The sequence below is a fragment of the Mus caroli genome, unplaced genomic scaffold (assembly GCF_978045245.1).
Source record: "Mus caroli unplaced genomic scaffold, Mus_caroli_1 scaffold_2, whole genome shotgun sequence".
Taxonomy (NCBI): domain Eukaryota; kingdom Metazoa; phylum Chordata; class Mammalia; order Rodentia; family Muridae; genus Mus; species Mus caroli.
In genome coordinates, this window is record NW_028227257.1 from 61927781 (window position 1) to 61945499 (window position 17719).

General features: G+C 44.9%; 1 protein-coding gene across 3 annotated transcripts in view; it reads right to left on the bottom strand.

Annotated features, from left to right (window-relative positions):
- The window catches only part of Eif2ak4 (eukaryotic translation initiation factor 2 alpha kinase 4), a 94970-nt gene that overhangs the window by 55508 nt on the left and 21743 nt on the right, over nucleotides 1-17719 (bottom strand). For all 3 annotated transcript variants that reach the window (XM_021183477.3, XM_029471630.2, XM_029471631.2), the window contains 7 exons: nucleotides 16861-16941; nucleotides 14750-14898; nucleotides 10722-10837; nucleotides 7231-7385; nucleotides 5582-6117; nucleotides 1565-1671; nucleotides 492-649 (listed from right to left, as the gene is read on the bottom strand). In XM_021183477.3, the coding sequence (XP_021039136.1) occupies nucleotides 492-649; nucleotides 1565-1671; nucleotides 5582-6117; nucleotides 7231-7385; nucleotides 10722-10837; nucleotides 14750-14898; nucleotides 16861-16941 (1302 nt within the window). The remainder of the gene's footprint in view (nucleotides 1-491; nucleotides 650-1564; nucleotides 1672-5581; nucleotides 6118-7230; nucleotides 7386-10721; nucleotides 10838-14749; nucleotides 14899-16860; nucleotides 16942-17719) is intronic.

Below are 17719 nucleotides of genomic sequence, written 5' to 3' on the forward strand. Positions count from 1 at the left end.
GAGTGAGCAGAGGCCTAACAGTGCCAGACCCTAAGACATGCTTGTAATCTTCCATCTTCCTAGGCTAGAAAATGAGGCACCAAGACGGTCTCCCAGCTTGAATGCCATTTCTGTTCTAACTTTGGAATCCTTTTCTCCCTGACAACACTGGGGTAGGTAGAGAGGTCAACTCCCCTCCTGATCCAAGCACAGGGAAATGTTCTTCACGCAGAGATCCTGACCGCTCACAACGCTTATAAGTAATGTTTTTTTTTTTTTTTTTTCTTCATGTCATTGTTCTGAGCCAACCAAGGACACAGGAACAATGTATTCTTAATGAGTCCAGGGTGGCCTTAAAGAAAGCCTTTAACTCCGGGAGGTGAAAGTGCTCCCAGCTTCGAAGAGTCTTATTTTATTCACTTCCCTTTTCACTCCCAAAATGGAAACCAAGCCTTGAGGCCATGGGAAGGAAAGAGAAAGCTTAAAAGGGATTGGGGACAACCCTGTTGTACCTTGATAACAGCTCCAAAAGCTCCTTTCCCTAGGAGTTGTAGTTCTTCAAACTCAATGAAGTACCGGGAGAACTGCTTCTGTGTCTCACTGAAGAACGCAGCGCTGGGCAGCTGGTTGCTGGGGATGACGGTCTCAACGTAATCTTGTCCCTCAGAGTCTAAGAGAGAGCAGAGGCATGAGGAAAGCCTTCCCAGAGGACTGGGCTGGGAGATGGCTTGATGGTGGAGGCTCACACTGCCTTTGCAGACAACTGCAGTTTGGTCCCCAGCACCCACACTGAGCAGCTTACAGCTACCTGTAACTCCAGCTCTAGGGAACCTAATGGCCTCTTCTGGACTCTCTGGACACTGTATCCACATGTGCACATACCCACATGGACACACACATACACACATAAATGAGAATAATAATAAGAAAAAAAGCAGACAGCTCACAGGCGCCAACAACCTAAGTATGAGAGGAAGGTGCTCCAACTAGTGGTCTGAAAAGCACTTCATATCCTTTGACATTTTTTCTCACCCGGTCATCTTTAAAACAGGCAGGAATATACAGCTGGCCCATTTTACAGGTGAGGGTATCAGGGATGGAGAGAATGTGACTGAACTAGGCAGGTGGAACCCAAACTCAGGTTTCCTGGTCCCCGCCAAGCTCTTCTAAGATAACATGGTGATGTGAGTAACACAGCAGGAAGGGGATGCTCTACCCACTCCATCTATAGAGGCTGGAAGAACTAGGGTCACAAAGCAGTCTCATAAACACAAGGCCTGCACATAAGTGGATTAAGTGAGGCCCGGCCTAGGTAAGGAAAAAAATTCAGGCAGACGTTCTCAGTTTCAGGCTCTGCCTTTTTATCATCATCATCATCATCATCATCAAAGAAGTAGTCAAGTGTAGTAGGGCATGCCTGCAATGTCTGCAATCTTAGCACTCAGGAAGCAGAGTCTGGAGGACCAAGAGGTCTAGCCTGGGTTACACAGTGGGACCCTAGCAAAAAAAAAAATGAAAAAATGAAAAAAGAAAAAGAAAAGGTATTAGTTGTTGTTAAAGTTATTGTAGGCAGGCAATAACTCACCTTCAGGACTCTGCTCCACCAAGGGCAGTTTTGGTTGAGGGTTTATAAAGCTGTGTTTCAGCAGCTGCTGAGGGCTCCATCTTTCCTTGTCGTCCAGGCAGACACACCTCAGAGCGGGAGAAGAATCTCAGTGTGCACAGTGTAAATGCCTTTCTAGTTCATTACCCAGCTTATCTATCAGTCTGCTTTTTTTTTTAAACACACATTGGCAAATTCATGTTACTTTTGGAAGAAAATATACTTAAAAGTGAATTTAAATGAATAAACACCATTTCATGGTTTGCATATCCCACAGTAGACTGGGCTCAAGTTGAAAAGAGAAAAGAAAAACCAACAACATTTTGTTAACTATAGAGGCATAAAATGATCTGAAATACACTCAGGCCATATAGAGCAGGTTTGGACTGTCACTTCCATTCACAGCTCAGTAACGTGCCCTGCTGAACTAAGCCTGCTGGGGACCAGACCTAAATCAAGCTTTCCAAAGATAGCAATCAGATGCTGGGGATCCAGAAACACAATGGTAGCACTGAGCAACACTGCTAAAAAGTCACAGGACCAAGGCCAGCCTGCTCTACACAGTAAGTTACTGGCCATCCAGAACTACAAAGTGAGACTGCCTCAAAATGAATGAATACATAAATAATAGAAGTTCTCTCCCACCCTCCCTCCCTCCCTTTGTTTGTTTGTTTTCTTTGAAACAGGGTTTCTCTGTGTAGCCCTGGCTGTCCTAGAACTTGCTGTATAGACCAGGCTGGCTTTGAACTCACAGAAATCCATCTGCCTCTGCTTCCCATCGTCTGGCCATCTCTTAATCTCTTAATGTGCATCGCTACAGACCCTTTCTTTTTTGCTTCCATCTACAAGTGTACAACACCCAGTCATAATGGGTTATTGAGGATATTGAGTTTATTTGCCTTCAGCCATGTCTTTACATTTTATGTCAATAAAAACAATTATGTCAGTAAACTCCTACATCAGCTTGGACCCATTGGGATTTCCTAGTATATTCTCTGGTTCTCCTGGGGATATTTCCAGTCCTACATACCCACTGCACTGACCACATACACACACTGTGTTAAGTTCTAAAGTGCACTATCCACTCTAAGTCTACCACCGTGCATTACTGTGACTGACACAACAGATCTGGATCAAAACAGGTTTAAAACCTGCCGAGAGTTAACTGCAGCTTTGAGGAGCTCTCGACTGATAAGATTACATTTTCAGAATCCATCATTTTGGCAGTAGAGTGGCGACCAGCAGCAGAGGCCATGTTAGTCTCAGCTTTGAGACCAGAAGGGAGGGCAGGCCCAGAACTTCCCACAGCTCTTACTGCTGAGGGCGCTGAAAGCTGCAGTCTGGGTGCAACAGGGGCCAGGGGCAGCCAGCACTGGAGAGGTGGAACCCACTCAACCCTTGCAAGAGTCAGGGAACTGCCAGAATTTATTTACAATGCATTCCCTTACTGTTGGGATTGTTCCTCAGTGTCACACACACACACACACACACACACACACACACACACACACAGACACAGAGACACACACAGACACACACACACCTCACACATGCTGTGCTAGATTCTGAAGAGCACTATCAACTCTGGCTCAGCTGTAACATTAATGTGACTGCTGTGACAACAGATGTGGATCAGAAAACGCTAACACCTACTGAGAATGACTTGTGTTTTCAGATAGTTATAGCTACCAGGACGTTGTTAGTCCAGGATCTGCCATCTGGCTCCTACACCTGAGCTCTCAGCCACCTCCCAGATGACTTCCCAAGGGTGTTAACTAAGTACGATGGGGATCCCAGGAGGAGTCCACTCTGCTTTTGTGAGATATTTGCTTCTTCTGCTAACTGCAGTGGACAGCAAGGCTAACAACCTAACCCAAATGTCACCCACCCCAACTAAGCAGGCCATCAGAGGCCCCACCCCAGAAGGAGGCACACACACATTATCCCAGATGACAGCTATGTTAACAGAGTCACCTTCAGAAGCACAGAGGGGAGCTGCTCCTCTAAGGAACAACCAGGAAAGTCTCAGGCCTCTGATTGGCCCACTGCCCGGCTGCTGAAGTGAGAAGAGGGGAGAGTTCAGGGGGCATGGGAAGGATGGAAATGAGACTTTTCATTACTAACTTATCATCCCATCTGTCACCTCAGCCACCCTCACTGTAGAGTGCAGTTAAATCCATTTTTTTAAAGAGTTCTATTTGGGGGGATGGCAAGATGGCTCAGCAGTTAAACACACTGACTATTCTTCTAGAGGTCCTGAGTTCAATTCCCAGCAACCACATGGTGGCTCACAATCATCTGTAATGAGATCTGATGCCCTTTTCTGGTGTGTCTGAAGACAGCAACAGTGTACTAACATAAAGAAAAAACTTAAGAAAAGTTCTATTTCATTTAAAATAAATCATAAGTGACTTTTAAAAAGAACTTAAAAGTTTATATACTTTAAGGAGAGAATGGTTGCACACAGACTCAATGTTGGCCCATTTCCTCAAATGAGGAAAGTATCATGGCTACTTTCTGCAGCATACCAATAGCCTCATTTAAACGCTCTATGTTGCTTAAAGACAGGGGCACAGCGCAAGAATGAATCTTCATTACAGTATGTACTGCATAAATTAACTCAGCTCCAATATCACAGCCAGTCTTATGTGGCTGCCATCATCTGTGTAGTGCATCACCAGTGAAAGTCTGATGTGTGGCAGAGGGACTGCTCAGATTCAGAGACTGCCATATGAGTGACCAGCGAACTAGTGGGTGACAGGGATCACTATGGTCAGGTCACAGGCAAACAGAAATGTTAAGGCAAGAGAGAAGATGAAGAGACTTGGTGAGTGACTAGGGAAACGAAGGTGAGGAGAGAGAGAGAGAGAGAGAGAGAGAGAGAGAGAGAGAGAGAGAGAGAGAGAGAGAGAGAGAGAGAGAGAGAGAGAGAAAGAAAAAGAAGAAGAAGAAGAAGAAGGAGGAGAAGGAGGAGGAGGAGGAAGAAGAAGGAGGAGAAGGAGAAGGAGAAGGAGAAGGAGAAGAAGAAGAAGAGGAGGAGGAGGAGGAGGAAGCAGCAGCAGCAGCAGCACAGGGCAGGCCTGCAGGAGGCTGCTCCAGAGGGGTGCCAGAAACAACTGAATGCTCAGTTCTCTTCTTATTAGAGACTGAGGGGTAGTGCTGGCTTAGACTGAGAACATTCAGGGTGAAGGTAGAAAATACTGAGGGGAAAGTCCTAGACAAATAGTTTAGGCACAAGGAAAATCTCTTTATTAAGGACTCCTCAAACTGGAGAGAGCCTGGCTGTGGGTTAGAGAGATGAAGAGGGAGAAGGAGGCTGCCCCACAAGGCTGATGACCCAACAACCTGAGTGAGTGCCTAGAGCTCACTGTGGAAGGCGAGAAGACTCCAGAAAGCTGTTCCCTCTCCTTGGTTCGATTGACACAAACGTCAATGGGTTCTTGCTCTCACAGACATGGACACGGACACACGGACACACACACACACACACACACACACACACACACACACTTACTTTTTAAAAGCTGGCTTTGTAACGATTATGCACTTGTGATTCACAAGTAGAAAATCCTCTGTCTAGAAACAGGTGTTGAATTGGTCCTCTGACCTGGCCATTGGAGGACGAGTCAGGAAGAGAGAGGGCAGAACCACACTTCTTGAATGGTTTCCTGAGGCCTTCTCTTTGCTCTCCTAGGACTTAGCAGCAAAGTAACAGAGGAAGTCTACCACACCCAGGCCACTTCTTACCACTGCCAACGCTTCTGGGGTAGACAGCAATGGGAAAAAAATTCTAGAGTATTCCAGGCAGCCTCCCAACAGTAGTTTGCGAATCAATTATTAAACTCAAGTGGGTTCAGGAGAAGGTGGAAGGCTGTACTAAGGAAGGAGAAAACATGAGCCTGGGCAGGAATTCGCCCTGACTCCCTTCCTCACGTTTCAGCCTCCCCGCTCCTCAGCTGTATAGGAGGAAAGCAGGACAGAACAATCCCTGTCACTCACTTCTTCAGGAAGTCTTGGAAGTCAGTTGGCAGGTCACTGGGGATGGTCACCGGATACTCCCCACACTCCTGTCCTTGGCTGAGTGACAACAGCAGGAGGCCAAGACGCCACACATCCCCTTTCTTTCCTGTTTTATAAGGCAGGGCACTGTCACTAAAACGAACTCGAGTTTGCTCAAATACATCCTCCTTGCAAATGTCTGCCAGACGCTTAGAGATGCTGTAGTCTGTTATCTTGACAGTGCCCTCGGCATCTACCAAGACACTGGACGTGCTCAGAACCTTGTGCACCACGGAGTTGCTATGTAGGTAATCCAGGCCTGCCAGGAGCTGGGCTGTGTACTTGCGCAGCTGGTGGGTGGGGACTGGGCCCGAGTGGCTCAGGTGTGTAGCCAGAGAGATGCCACTGACGTGCTCTGCCAGAATGTCGATCACAATGGAGTCCTCCTCCTCTCTGGAGTTCATCGCAAAGTAGCGGATGATATTTGGATGGCTCAGTTTCACTAGGGAGCTGAATTCTGTTTCTGCTCCTTGAATCTGAGTAGGATATTAGGCAAATGACATTAGCTGGTGTTTCACTCCAAAAGTAAGGTGTGAGATAGACAATACACTTTCAAAGATGGGAAAATAGGATACTATGACCTGATTTTTCCCCTAAACTGGTAAATCAACCTGACAGTACATAAAAATGCAAGAAAGTTTAGCTAATTATCAACTTCAATGCCAAAACAGGGTATCCAAATACCATAAAATTGCTGTGTCTTTTAAAAATCAAAAATTTGGGGTATGTGTGTGATATGGTTAGCAGAAAAAAAGGAAACATATTCAAAATAGAATCTTCTACTAAGAATTATTGTAAAAAAATTTAAAATCCAGGGGATGGATGTGTAGTTCAATGGTAGAGCATCTATCCAGCAGGCAAGAGACCTTAGGTTTAATTCCCAGCACTGAAAAATATAAATTTAAATATAATATAATACAAAGGAAAAATCCTTAAACTTATTATATGATCGCCATCCAACACTAACTACTGATTTTGGTGTGCGTTAAAGTTCTCTTGCTTGGCGGTTTTCTAACTTCTTTATTAAGCAAAGAATAAAGAAATAGAATGTTAAGTGTTCCCGAGCCCAGCATTATTAACTCATATAAAATTCTTTTCTCATTAACAGCCTTGCACATAAACAAAAGAGAAAAAAAAAATCCCTCTGATCCCTCAAAAGTCATTTTAAAGCAACATTTTAAAAGAGCAGAAAAAAATATAAATAATTGCAAACAGCCCAGCTATGAAGTGGTAACTAATACCAGCAAGGCAGAAATCACAGGGGCCGAGACAGGAGGGTGCGTGCGAGGCTGGGGCAAGGTACAGAAGTGGGAGCAGCGTGGAGGCCTGGGGAAGGTGAGGGTCACATGGTCCTCACACTCTGGGGACTCTCTGTGGGAGTCAATGGGGGCAGGCTTTTTGCTTCATTATCTACAGTTTGAGATTGGGCCGTTGGACAGCCATGACAAACACTTACTGACATTTTCTTTCAGTTTTGAATCTAAGACAGGGGCTTCTGCAGCCCAGGCTGGCCTCAAGCTTGCCATGTAGCTTAGGCTGGCCTTGATCTGGTCTTCCCATTCTGTGCTCCACCACGCAGGCTTACCTACCTGCCTTTTGCACTTGTCAATCTTCTCTTTCTCTTGACTGGTAAGGCAAGGGCCCATCTTCTGCCACTGAAGGACCCACTCATGCAGCAAGACAAAGCTGCCAGTGGCTGTTTCCAAAGCATTGTATACCACCTTTCCCAGCTGCTCATCACTGCCTGCAGACAGACAGAAAAGATCACCAGAGCTTGTAAAGTGTGTGTGTACTACATGCTAACTATGAAAAGAATCATTTACTGCAATACCTGTCCATTTGTAAGCACTTTTAAATAATTATCAACATAACCTGAGCCTTCAAATCTTAATTGTTGTAGAAAGTTCAGAACCGATGATGAGATTTATCACCGGGTGAGAGAGAGAGAAGAGCATCTTACTGGACCTCCAGCGCCGTTCTCCTCTGCAATCCATCCTTGGAGACCACAGCTGCCCTGTCATCCCACTAACATAGATTAGTGTGCACAGTGCAACAGCTTAGTCTAATTTGAAAAGTGGCTTCATCAGAGGCACAAACTCTGTATATGCTCAGCAAAGCCCACTGCCCAGTGTTTTAGAGGGAAAGAACCAGAATGAGAGCTAAGGCTGAAAGCAGTGCACTTAGTTAACTATCAGGCACGTTTTCTCCTTGGGGATCAGAACTGCTATAACATTAAACCCTGTTGTACAAAATTCTCTGTTGCCATTAAAGATTATAATAGCAAAAGAAGAAAGCATCACTTGTTTTTTACTTTGTTTTCCTTACTCCATGCTTTCTTCTTGTTAATTTGTCTCATCGTAGCATTGAGGTGCCCAGGCCACACAGTCCTTGGTTGTAGGGGACACTTTGTGTCCGGCTGCCAACAAGTTAGATGTCAGTAGCACCCCTACCACAGCATCAACTGTCAAATACGCCTGTAGACTGGGTGCGCTCAGAAGTAGAGTACTGGATAAGTGTGTGCTAGGTGTGGGGTTCAGTCCCCAGCATGGAAAACCAGTAGTCTTCAGGTATTACCAAGTGACGCGAGGCTGCTGACTCATCTCCAGCTTGGAACCACTAATAATATAGTGATCTAGCCCTATGTGTGCATATGATGTGTGTGTGTGTGTGTGTGTGTGCGCGCATGGGTGTGTATGGGTGTGCACAGGATGGCTTGGGCGCTGGTTCCCAGCTGCTGTTCAGGTAGGATCTCTCCCTGCTTCACAGTGCTGTCTAGCTAGTGAGCTCCAAGAATCTGCCCCACCTCCCCAGCACTTATATTCCGAGCGCATGCCATCAAGCTTGGCTTTCTGTTATTTTAACTGTGGGTTCTGGGGTTAGAGTCATGCCTTCTTACAAGCACTGAGCTATCTCTGCAGCTGTACCCTTTTAGTACAAAAAGTCTAGTTTTTCATGATATTGCTTCACTTCCCTAATGAGACAAATAATTTAAGAGCTGTTGATAATTACATTTTCCATTTGAAAAATCAGAACAAAAATCACCTGCATATATAAGACAGTTTTAGCAGAAGTACTGTGGAGAATTAAGGCTGAATTTGCTCACCTAGACATTGCATTTGTCAGGCAGTTTTTACTTCAGGGAAATGCTGGCAACTTAGAGATTTTAATGCACACAACCTAATTATCTGCTAGTCATAATGACTTGTAAAAGTCTTAGCCTAAGCGGTTAAGACCTTATGTTTGAAAACTTGTCAGCTAAGGGAAGCAACTTTAGGATCATGTGTCGAGTAGCTCACTGGAGATGGTGACACCAAGAGTTTATGGGATGGACGAAGAAGAACACGGCTCACATGAAGTCTCACTGCATATGTGTGATCCCAGTGCACTGGCACTCATTCATGTAAGTATAACACTTACACTTACATGAAACATTCATGTACTATGTGTGTGCACATATGGGTGTATGCCACAGCATCTGTGTGTGGGTCACAAGGCCACTTTTGAGAGTTGATCCTGTCCTTCTACCATGGAGCTTCTGGGTGTCACTCAGGTTGCTGGGTGACTGCCCCTAGCCACTAAGCTACCTCGTTGGCACTGTGTGCAAATAGCTAGACATTTTATAATTGCTGGGGCTTTTAAATTATAAATTCATTTTGCTACCTTCATAGCACCCTTTTCTTGGTGGAGGCAACCCAGAGAGCAAGTGTACTGAGGCTGAAGACGTGTGAGCAGGACACGGACTGAAGCTGTGCTGTGCCAGCAACAGTTACTTATCCAGACAGCTGTCAGCACCTCACCCACGGCCAGAAACATCCTCTAGTCTCTAAACTACAACTTTCAACTGAAAAAAAAACATTATATATTGCTTCTCAAAATGAAAATGTCTTATTGAATATTAAAAAATTAATTAGTTAATAGTTAAAAAAACCCAGATACTTCATAGAAATTAGGGTCTATTTCCAATGCCAGACCCATTGTGAGAAAATAAATAATTTAGTTAAAAAGGTGCATCTAACTGATAAGCACACAGTGAGACTAAGCCTGAGGTACTGTCTTTCTGATTTCCCAGGTTATTGAAGCGGGAGTTTCATGTTGCCAGCTCACGAATTCGGAATGTTTGAATCAAGGACAATCTCAAGTCCAAGGCCAACCACCTCTGCTGGGGCCTATGTCAGCCCTGTGTCTGTGAATCCTAGTCTGTCTAGGCCGCTAGACACAGTCCCAGGTTGAGTGTCCAGACCAGAGGCTCTTCAGATGTTTGCTCTCTGCCCCTTTTATCTGCTGCCCTCTCCTTAGCTGCTCTCTGGTTTATTTGTACCACCTTAAAATGAGGAGGAAAGATGCTGAAAGCAAGCGAGCTTGACCTCTGATATACTATCCATTAATTCTGGCAATTATAGGATTGAAAATAGAAGTTAACTGTTCAATTCACTACATAGCAGCAAGTCCTAGCAGCTCATCTTGATGGCTAAGAAAGTCAATATAGAAAACTAGATTTTTCAATAAATAATTAAAATCCCAAATTGCAGAGAAAGGTTCATTCCAAGGAGTCACCAGAGACAACTGCCAAATTTAGATGTAGAGAAAATAAGGTGTTTTTTCCGGTCAAGGCACAATGTGCCTTGTAGGATAGTGCCAAGCAGATGGACAGAAGTAGCTTAAGGAGATTTGGGGGCTGGGGATATGACTCAGTGCTTCAGTACTTGCTTGGTATGCACAAGGATCTTGGTTCAATCTCTAGTAAGTACCATGAAGGAAAAAGCAGAGATTTGGTTATCAAAGATCACAAGTATCAGGGCTCATTTTGTTTATACACATTTTCTCAGTAACCAGATGCACATGATGCAATACTTAGAACTATCTGTCTGCTAATATATTTCCAAGAGCACAGTTGTATTTCCATATTACATTACAGGAGCTGAGTAGCTTCTCACCCTAGGGGCCAGAATTACAGCTTCCTGCTAGGATGAGGTCTTCCTCACACTATGTTGGTTGAGATGTCAACCTCTAGTCCATTCTGGTACATCAGGGTTAACGTTTGTCACTAAATTAACTTAATGGCCTTGGCTAGTTTACTCACCAATACATCTCCCTTTGTGCACCATGAGCTGATCAGGGCTACCCACAGAGAAATAGAGGATGTCACACGAGCCAGGAGAGGGTTCACCACTACACACAGAATACTGACGTTCTCGCCTGAAAAATAAATGCGGACAATGTTTTTTCCTTTAACTTAAAGTTTGACCCAGGAAATTCTCACCCCTTCACCCCTCCTAATTATTAGCCCATTGAGTCCAGTCTCTGTGTCTATGGGGGGTGGAGTTGAAAGTGCTAGTGGGAAAATGAATTCCTGCCCACTCTCGTTGCTCCCTTTTACATATGAATGCCATAAACTCCATTCAGAGTGGTATACACCAACCACTCCTATTTACACTGAAATTAAAATGCAGATCTTGGCCAGGCAAGAAGGCTCAGCAGCTAAAAGTGCTGTCTTAAAAGCAAGATGACCGGAGTTTGATCCTGGAACATGGAAGGAAAAAGCTGACTTTACATAGCTGACCTCCAAACAATCACACATCCATACAGCAGAGACACAGCATTTCATCTATATAGGAAGCTCAGCCGTCCATCACTGCAGCAAGTTCTACTGGCTGTCCATCACAGTAGAAAGCTCAGCTGGCCGTGGCAGTTTACATTCATCCCTCACTGATCCCATAGCTTCTCATTTCCCAGGCACAGGTGCATTTGCAGAACACTCAGAAGCAGGGGCTCAGAGTCCTCACTGTTCCAGCATGGGCCTCAGCCAGGGAATGCCCATTCACTCTCTCACTGTCTCTGATAGACACTCCCTGTCATCCCTTCCATGACTGTCCCTAAACACTTAACCTCTCTATATTTTTGTTTCTCTTTTCTGTTCTCCCTTCCCTGCCTTCCTCTCTCCTCTCCTCTCTTTCCCCTGCCATGGATGGGGAATACACACTGGGAAACTAGATTGCAAAAGCAATGAACAAGTTGGGGGACAGCATACAGTGAGCAGTGAAGGACAGAGCTCATTATGCTTGAACGTTCCTTGGAAATGCTCTGATGAAGTTTGCTGCAGGAAATCTGCATGGTCTCTAGGAGAAGAGACCTGCTCTTTTGCTGAAAACAAGGAGCACAGAGGGAAGGAAGTTCCCAGTCCCTACAACTAGTCTTACCCATAGGTGTCTGGTGCTGGCAGCAGTCTTTAAGTCAACACTGAAGACAGACTGTAGGCAATGCCTCATTTCCATCCTCTACAGACCTGCTGACCAGATACTGGCCCACCGGCTAGTCCTTCCATCCTCAATGTTCAATCTGTTCCTTGCATCCCCACACTGCAGGCTGCACTCTCTACACACTTACTCTGGGTCTTCATATTCAAACTAGAGCCCTGTGTCTTCAGTCCAGCCTCTATCATTCATGCCTCTACCACTGCAGCGAAAATAAACCAATACCCTCCTCCTCCACTGTCAACTTCAGTTTTATTTTCCTTTGGTTCTTTGAATTTAGTTGGTGGCATAATCACCTACTGTGTTTTATGAGTCCTACATACCCTACCCCCACCCCACATCTCCTCACTAGCTCCCCATCCAGAGGAGCCTTCAACTTTGGACACCTTCAACTTTCTCCTACATACAGACACTGCTCAGTCATAGCCCAGTGTCTCTGCTTCCAATCCTGAGACTTCTAGCCTTCCCCAACCTTTTCCCTCGTGGGTCTCTTATGCCACCCACATGTCCCACATATTCTAAATGCTGGGGCATAATCAGTACATTGAAGTTCTGTTTAAGCTTCTTCTTGTACAAATAAGAACACAATGAGATTTTTGGAGAAAAGGATACAAGTAAAGATTCAAAACCATATGCTAGACTTACATGAAGAATCTAGCAGCCCTTGGTATGAGCTCTGCCCCAGCCAGCAAATGGTACTACTCAGTCCTCTTAGTCCAACCCATCCCAATGTCCTGGAGAGGACAGGTTTGAAGGTATTTTAGAATATTCATCACCACACACTTGAGTCACAGAACACAGAGGTATTAAATTGGCACTAACCTGGCTAGCTTTCAGAGTGCTAGGAGGAGCTGTGCATGCTACCAGAGAAAAAAAGTCACCATTGATCTTGCCCACATCTAAACTCTGTGAGCCACAATAAGGTCAGCCCTGCCAAGATACACATGTTGGTGTAATAGTGGCATCAACATCAGGGAGTAACCAACTACTTTAACTATATTTAAGTCCCACTCCACAAGATGACACCCATATCTGGCACCATTGTTGGATCAAGATTTTGCTAAATGGACATTATAGTAAATCAATTCCTATCAACAGGGCTATACCTAGATTAGTACATATTTCAACCATCATCACAGAAACTTCTCTTTGCAATAGATGCTGATTAGCACTGAGAGCCACAACTGACAAAGGCACAAAGCATCAGTGACCACAATGCTAAGCCCTAAATGGACATCTATATCACATTCTTCTCTCCCCTAGGCTCAGGGACCACTGTAGAAGAGACGGTGGAAAGACTTCCCCAATGGAGGAGCTAGAGAAAGGACCCAAGGAGCTGAAGGGTCTGAAGCCCCCTAGGAGGAAAAGCAATAGGAACTAACCAGTACCCCCAGAGCTCCTTGGAACTATACCACCAATCAAAGAAAACACATGGGGGGACATGTGGCTCTAGCTGTATATGTGGCTGAGGATGGCCTAGTCAGTCATCAATGGGAGGAGAGGCCCTAGATCCTGTGAAGGTTCTATGCCCCAGTATAGAGGAAGGCCAGGACTGGGAATGGAAGTGAGTGGGTTGGTGAGCAGGGGGAGGGGGGAGGGGATGGGGGTTTTCGGAGGGAAAACTAGGAAAGGGGATAACATTTGAAATGTAAATAAAGAAAATATCTAATAAAAAAAAATAATTGGTGCTTACGGCTGTCCGAGATCTGCCACCACCAAGGCCGAGAGCCACCACTAGTTTTAAACCAGGATGCACGGGAAGTCCCATGTGCTAATCTTACTACACACACACACCTACACACATTCCCAATAATAAATAAAACTTTAATTAAAAATGAGCTGAAGAACCTATAATATTTAATAACCTCTCCATTCATGGCTTCTGCACTCAAATTCCTTTCTGGTTTGCAGGAGGCCAAAGCACACGGCTAGAGACAATCTCTAAGTAGTAAGAATATGGAGGAAGGAGTGTTCTTCCAGTGCCCTCTGATGACAGAGGACCTAGGAGCCTACCTCAGAGGGTGTGACTCTCTCCTCTAGGAATGGGTATTTTATACTGTATCCACTTTGGGAAATCCCACGCCTCTGTCTATGTTTGTACCTAACTATAGCAGGCCGTGCAGCTCACTTGATGGAGTGCTTGCCCAGAATACAAAAAGCCCTCCATTTAATTCCCAGAACCCAGTAAAACAGGCCAGGTGTAATCCCAGCATTTACATGGTAGAGGTAGGAACTTCAGGGCAAATTTGACTGCAGAGTAAGTTTGAAGTCAGTCTACATTATCTAAAACCCTGTTTCTCAGACCCACTACCACTGCACAAAAAGAAGTTACACACACAGTATGAAAAGTGAAATTTGAGTCGATAGTGATGATTCAGATGGATAAAAAATTTAAATCATTGAATCAAATCAAATTGTACTGAAGGTGAGACTGTGCAGTGTTGTAGGCTGTTCTGTGGGTTGTGACTGGCTTCCTGAGGTACTGGGAGGCAAGCATGACGATGTATGCCTGTTAATCTATCCCTGTGGGAGGCTAAGGCCAAGGGCATCACAAGTTCGAGGTCAGTCTGGGCTGTAAGATTTTTGCCTTAAAATAAAGTAAAACAGAGAGCTGGGCTGTAGCTCTGAGGCAGAGCTTAGCCAGTGTGTGTGAGGCCCTGGGTTCAAACACCAGCACCACACAGCAAATATGTGACGGTACTTAGAAAGAGTTAAATAAAGACTTGGTTTCATACAGTGAGCTAACAGATGGAGATAAACGTGCTGAGCAGTTGGTGAAGCATTCCTGCCACTCACTGCAGGTCATTTTATCCTTCCCCATCTTTCACCCTGCATGTGAGAAGGCTGAGGGACTCACCTGGACCTTCCTGAGGAGTGTGTCCGGGCTTTACCATTTCCTACAAAGTCAGGAGAGCTTCCGTGGAGGATGGCAGCTGCCCTGTGCCCTGCTGGGTCTCTCTTAGAGGCATAGTCCTGGTTTGTCAAACTAGTAATTTCCAAACGTTCCTAGGGAAGGGAGAATGAAATCCACATTAGCTGTTCATACAAGCGGATGACAAGCTCAGTTGGGATCACCCTCTCAGTACAGAATAAATTTTTATTTGATCGGGATGTTTTAGTGCCATTTCTGATGATGTGAAAAAATACTGGATCAAGAAGCAGCTTAGGGGAGAAGTTCACAGCCCACCACGGTGGTTAGGCCACAGTGGAGGAAAGCACGAGCCTACAGTCAGGAGCAGAGAAGTGGAGGTGAGCATGCTTCATACCAGCTATGATTCCTCCTCTTACACAGTCCTGGGCCCCAAACTAGGGATTGATGCTGCCCACAGTGGGCTGGGCCTTCCCATGTTATCTGGCAATCAGGATACTCTCCTATAGATACACCACACACCAAACCTAATGTAAACAATCTCTCATAAGACTTTCTTCCCAGTGATTCAGGGTTGTGTCAAGTTGACAATAACAGTTATCACAGCTTACAGTGTTACAACTAGACTCAACTTAAAAGGTGCAATGTGCACCAGGGGAATAGCTGGACAAGCAGCACAGGAGCTGAATTTTGATTCCCTACATTCCAAAAAAAAAAAAAAAAAAAAAAAGATGTGGTGGTGTGTGTGTCACCAAGGAGGCAGGATGATCCTGGAGGCTCACTGGCCAGCCAGTCTAGACCCTGCACAGTAAGAGACCCTATCTCAAAAAATAAAGTGGAAGGGGCTCAAGGGTTAAGAGCATTGGTTGCTCTTTCAGAGGACCTGGGTTAGATTCCCAGAGCCCACATGGCAACTCACAACTGTCTCTAGGTTCTAATCCCAGGGGATCTGATGGCCTCTTCTGGCCTCCTCAGGTACTGCACACTTGTGGCACATGGATGTGCAAGCATGTACACACAGTACAAATTACAGATAGAAACAGTGGCAAACCATTGAGGCAGTCGACCTCAGCCTCCACCTGTGTGCATGAAGGCAGTGTACACATTCAATAGAGTGCGTCAACCCAAGCCAACTCTAGGTCAACAAGTGAAGTCCACATCACAGCTTTAAGAGCATGAGATTTTTATATGTGAGAGCTTAGGATCTGCCTGGAAAGTTAAAAAGACAGAACTGGAGATGATTAGAGACTGGGTGGTTGAGGAGAGAAAGTGACTGACAGGAGGCAGTGCAGAGGTAAGATGGGAGGGTGGAGGCAACAGAAATGTCAGATTTGGATTCAGCTTTACCCAGGGCAGACTGGCACTACAGTCCCTTTGTTTTAATATTCAGAAAGACAGCCACAGAAGAGTGTCATCTCTAAGGTTACAGCAGGACAGCTTTGGTTGGGTGTTGTTTCCTGTTGTAGCACATGGGACCCTGCCAGCAATGTCCAGAAAAGAATGAGGAATGTCCCGATCACATCCAGTTTGTTCTTGAATTTGATGGCGAATCATTCTTTCTATCACCAAATCGAGTCTTAGGAAGGTATGTAAGGTTCCCATTTGCTCTTCAGTAAGAACAAACTGTTTTGTTTGTTTGTTTAATAAAAGTTCTATTCCAGGCTAATTAAAATTTCAATCTCCTGCCTTTGGACTCATTTGATAAATTACTGTAATTATATAAACCAGAGTTATTTACAGACAATATACAATGCTGGATTTTGTCACCTGCTTTGGAAATCTAAAAATACTCGGTAAGCAGAGCACAGTGCTTCTTTATGTTCGTGCTCTGAGAGCTAGGGCGGCTAAGGCAGAACTTCCAAGAGCAGACGATTAGCTTAGGTAATATTATGAATTCAAAGCAAGCAAAGGATACATAGTGAGACCCTGTCTCAAGCCCCTTTTTCCACAAATCAGAAAACAAAAGAAACAGACCCCAAAACGTAATAAATGAAAGGCCGGGCTTTAGCTCTAGCACATGAGAGGGAAAGCTGTCTCCCGTGGACATAAGGACTTTTACAAGAGGACACGCAGATCCTTTGGTACAGAATGGACGGCACCTGCTTAGCCAGTTCCTTCCTTTTCTTCTCTTCCTTGATCTCCTCTTTCCTTCTCTGAATCTCGTGGAGGATTTCACGTTGCTGAAATAAATCAGACCAGGTCAGACACCAATCTATAGAAGGCACCCAGCAGGTCCATTCTGGACTCACATAGCTTTTCAATTTCCATGCCAGGGCCCTCATTTCCTGAGATCTACACATGAAAGCTTGGAGTAGCCACGTTCATGTCTGCTGCCAGTGTCTCTGAGCAGCAGGCTTCCCTGTGAGGTACTGGGTCTGTCTTCCTTTTCACTCTTCTAGCTTCGACATCTGCCCATGTGCAGAGGCTGGGTGCAGGGGCTGTTGCCTTCCATGGACTTAGACAGGTGTGGTGAAGTTGGACGTTCTCGGAGCCTGGGCCTAGGGTGGCAAAGGCCCAGGTATCACATCAGCCCACCATGACCTTAATATGCCTTCTCCCATCATCCTTTTGAGTATTAAGTTATTTTGATGTTCGTCAATTGTTCTTAGTTCCCTACAACTGTACATTTTATCAAGACTATTAAGTCATCAGAAATGTAAATAGCAATAAAATGCAAAAAACCATAATCTAAATTTACAGGTAGTTACATCAGATACCAAAAAGGACTGTGAGTTGAAGGCCCACTAACATCTAATACTGAGCAACTATGTACTCTAACTGGGGACTCGACATGGTTTAATAGGAGCCAAGCAATATGGGTAAGATCCATCTCAATGGAATATGAGGGATGGAGAATGTTTGCCCTGTCAAGCACAACAACATTCTATAGAAAACACACAGAGGATGTTAGTATAGCATAGGGTGGAGAAAATGAGGCAGAAACAAGAACCAGACGTA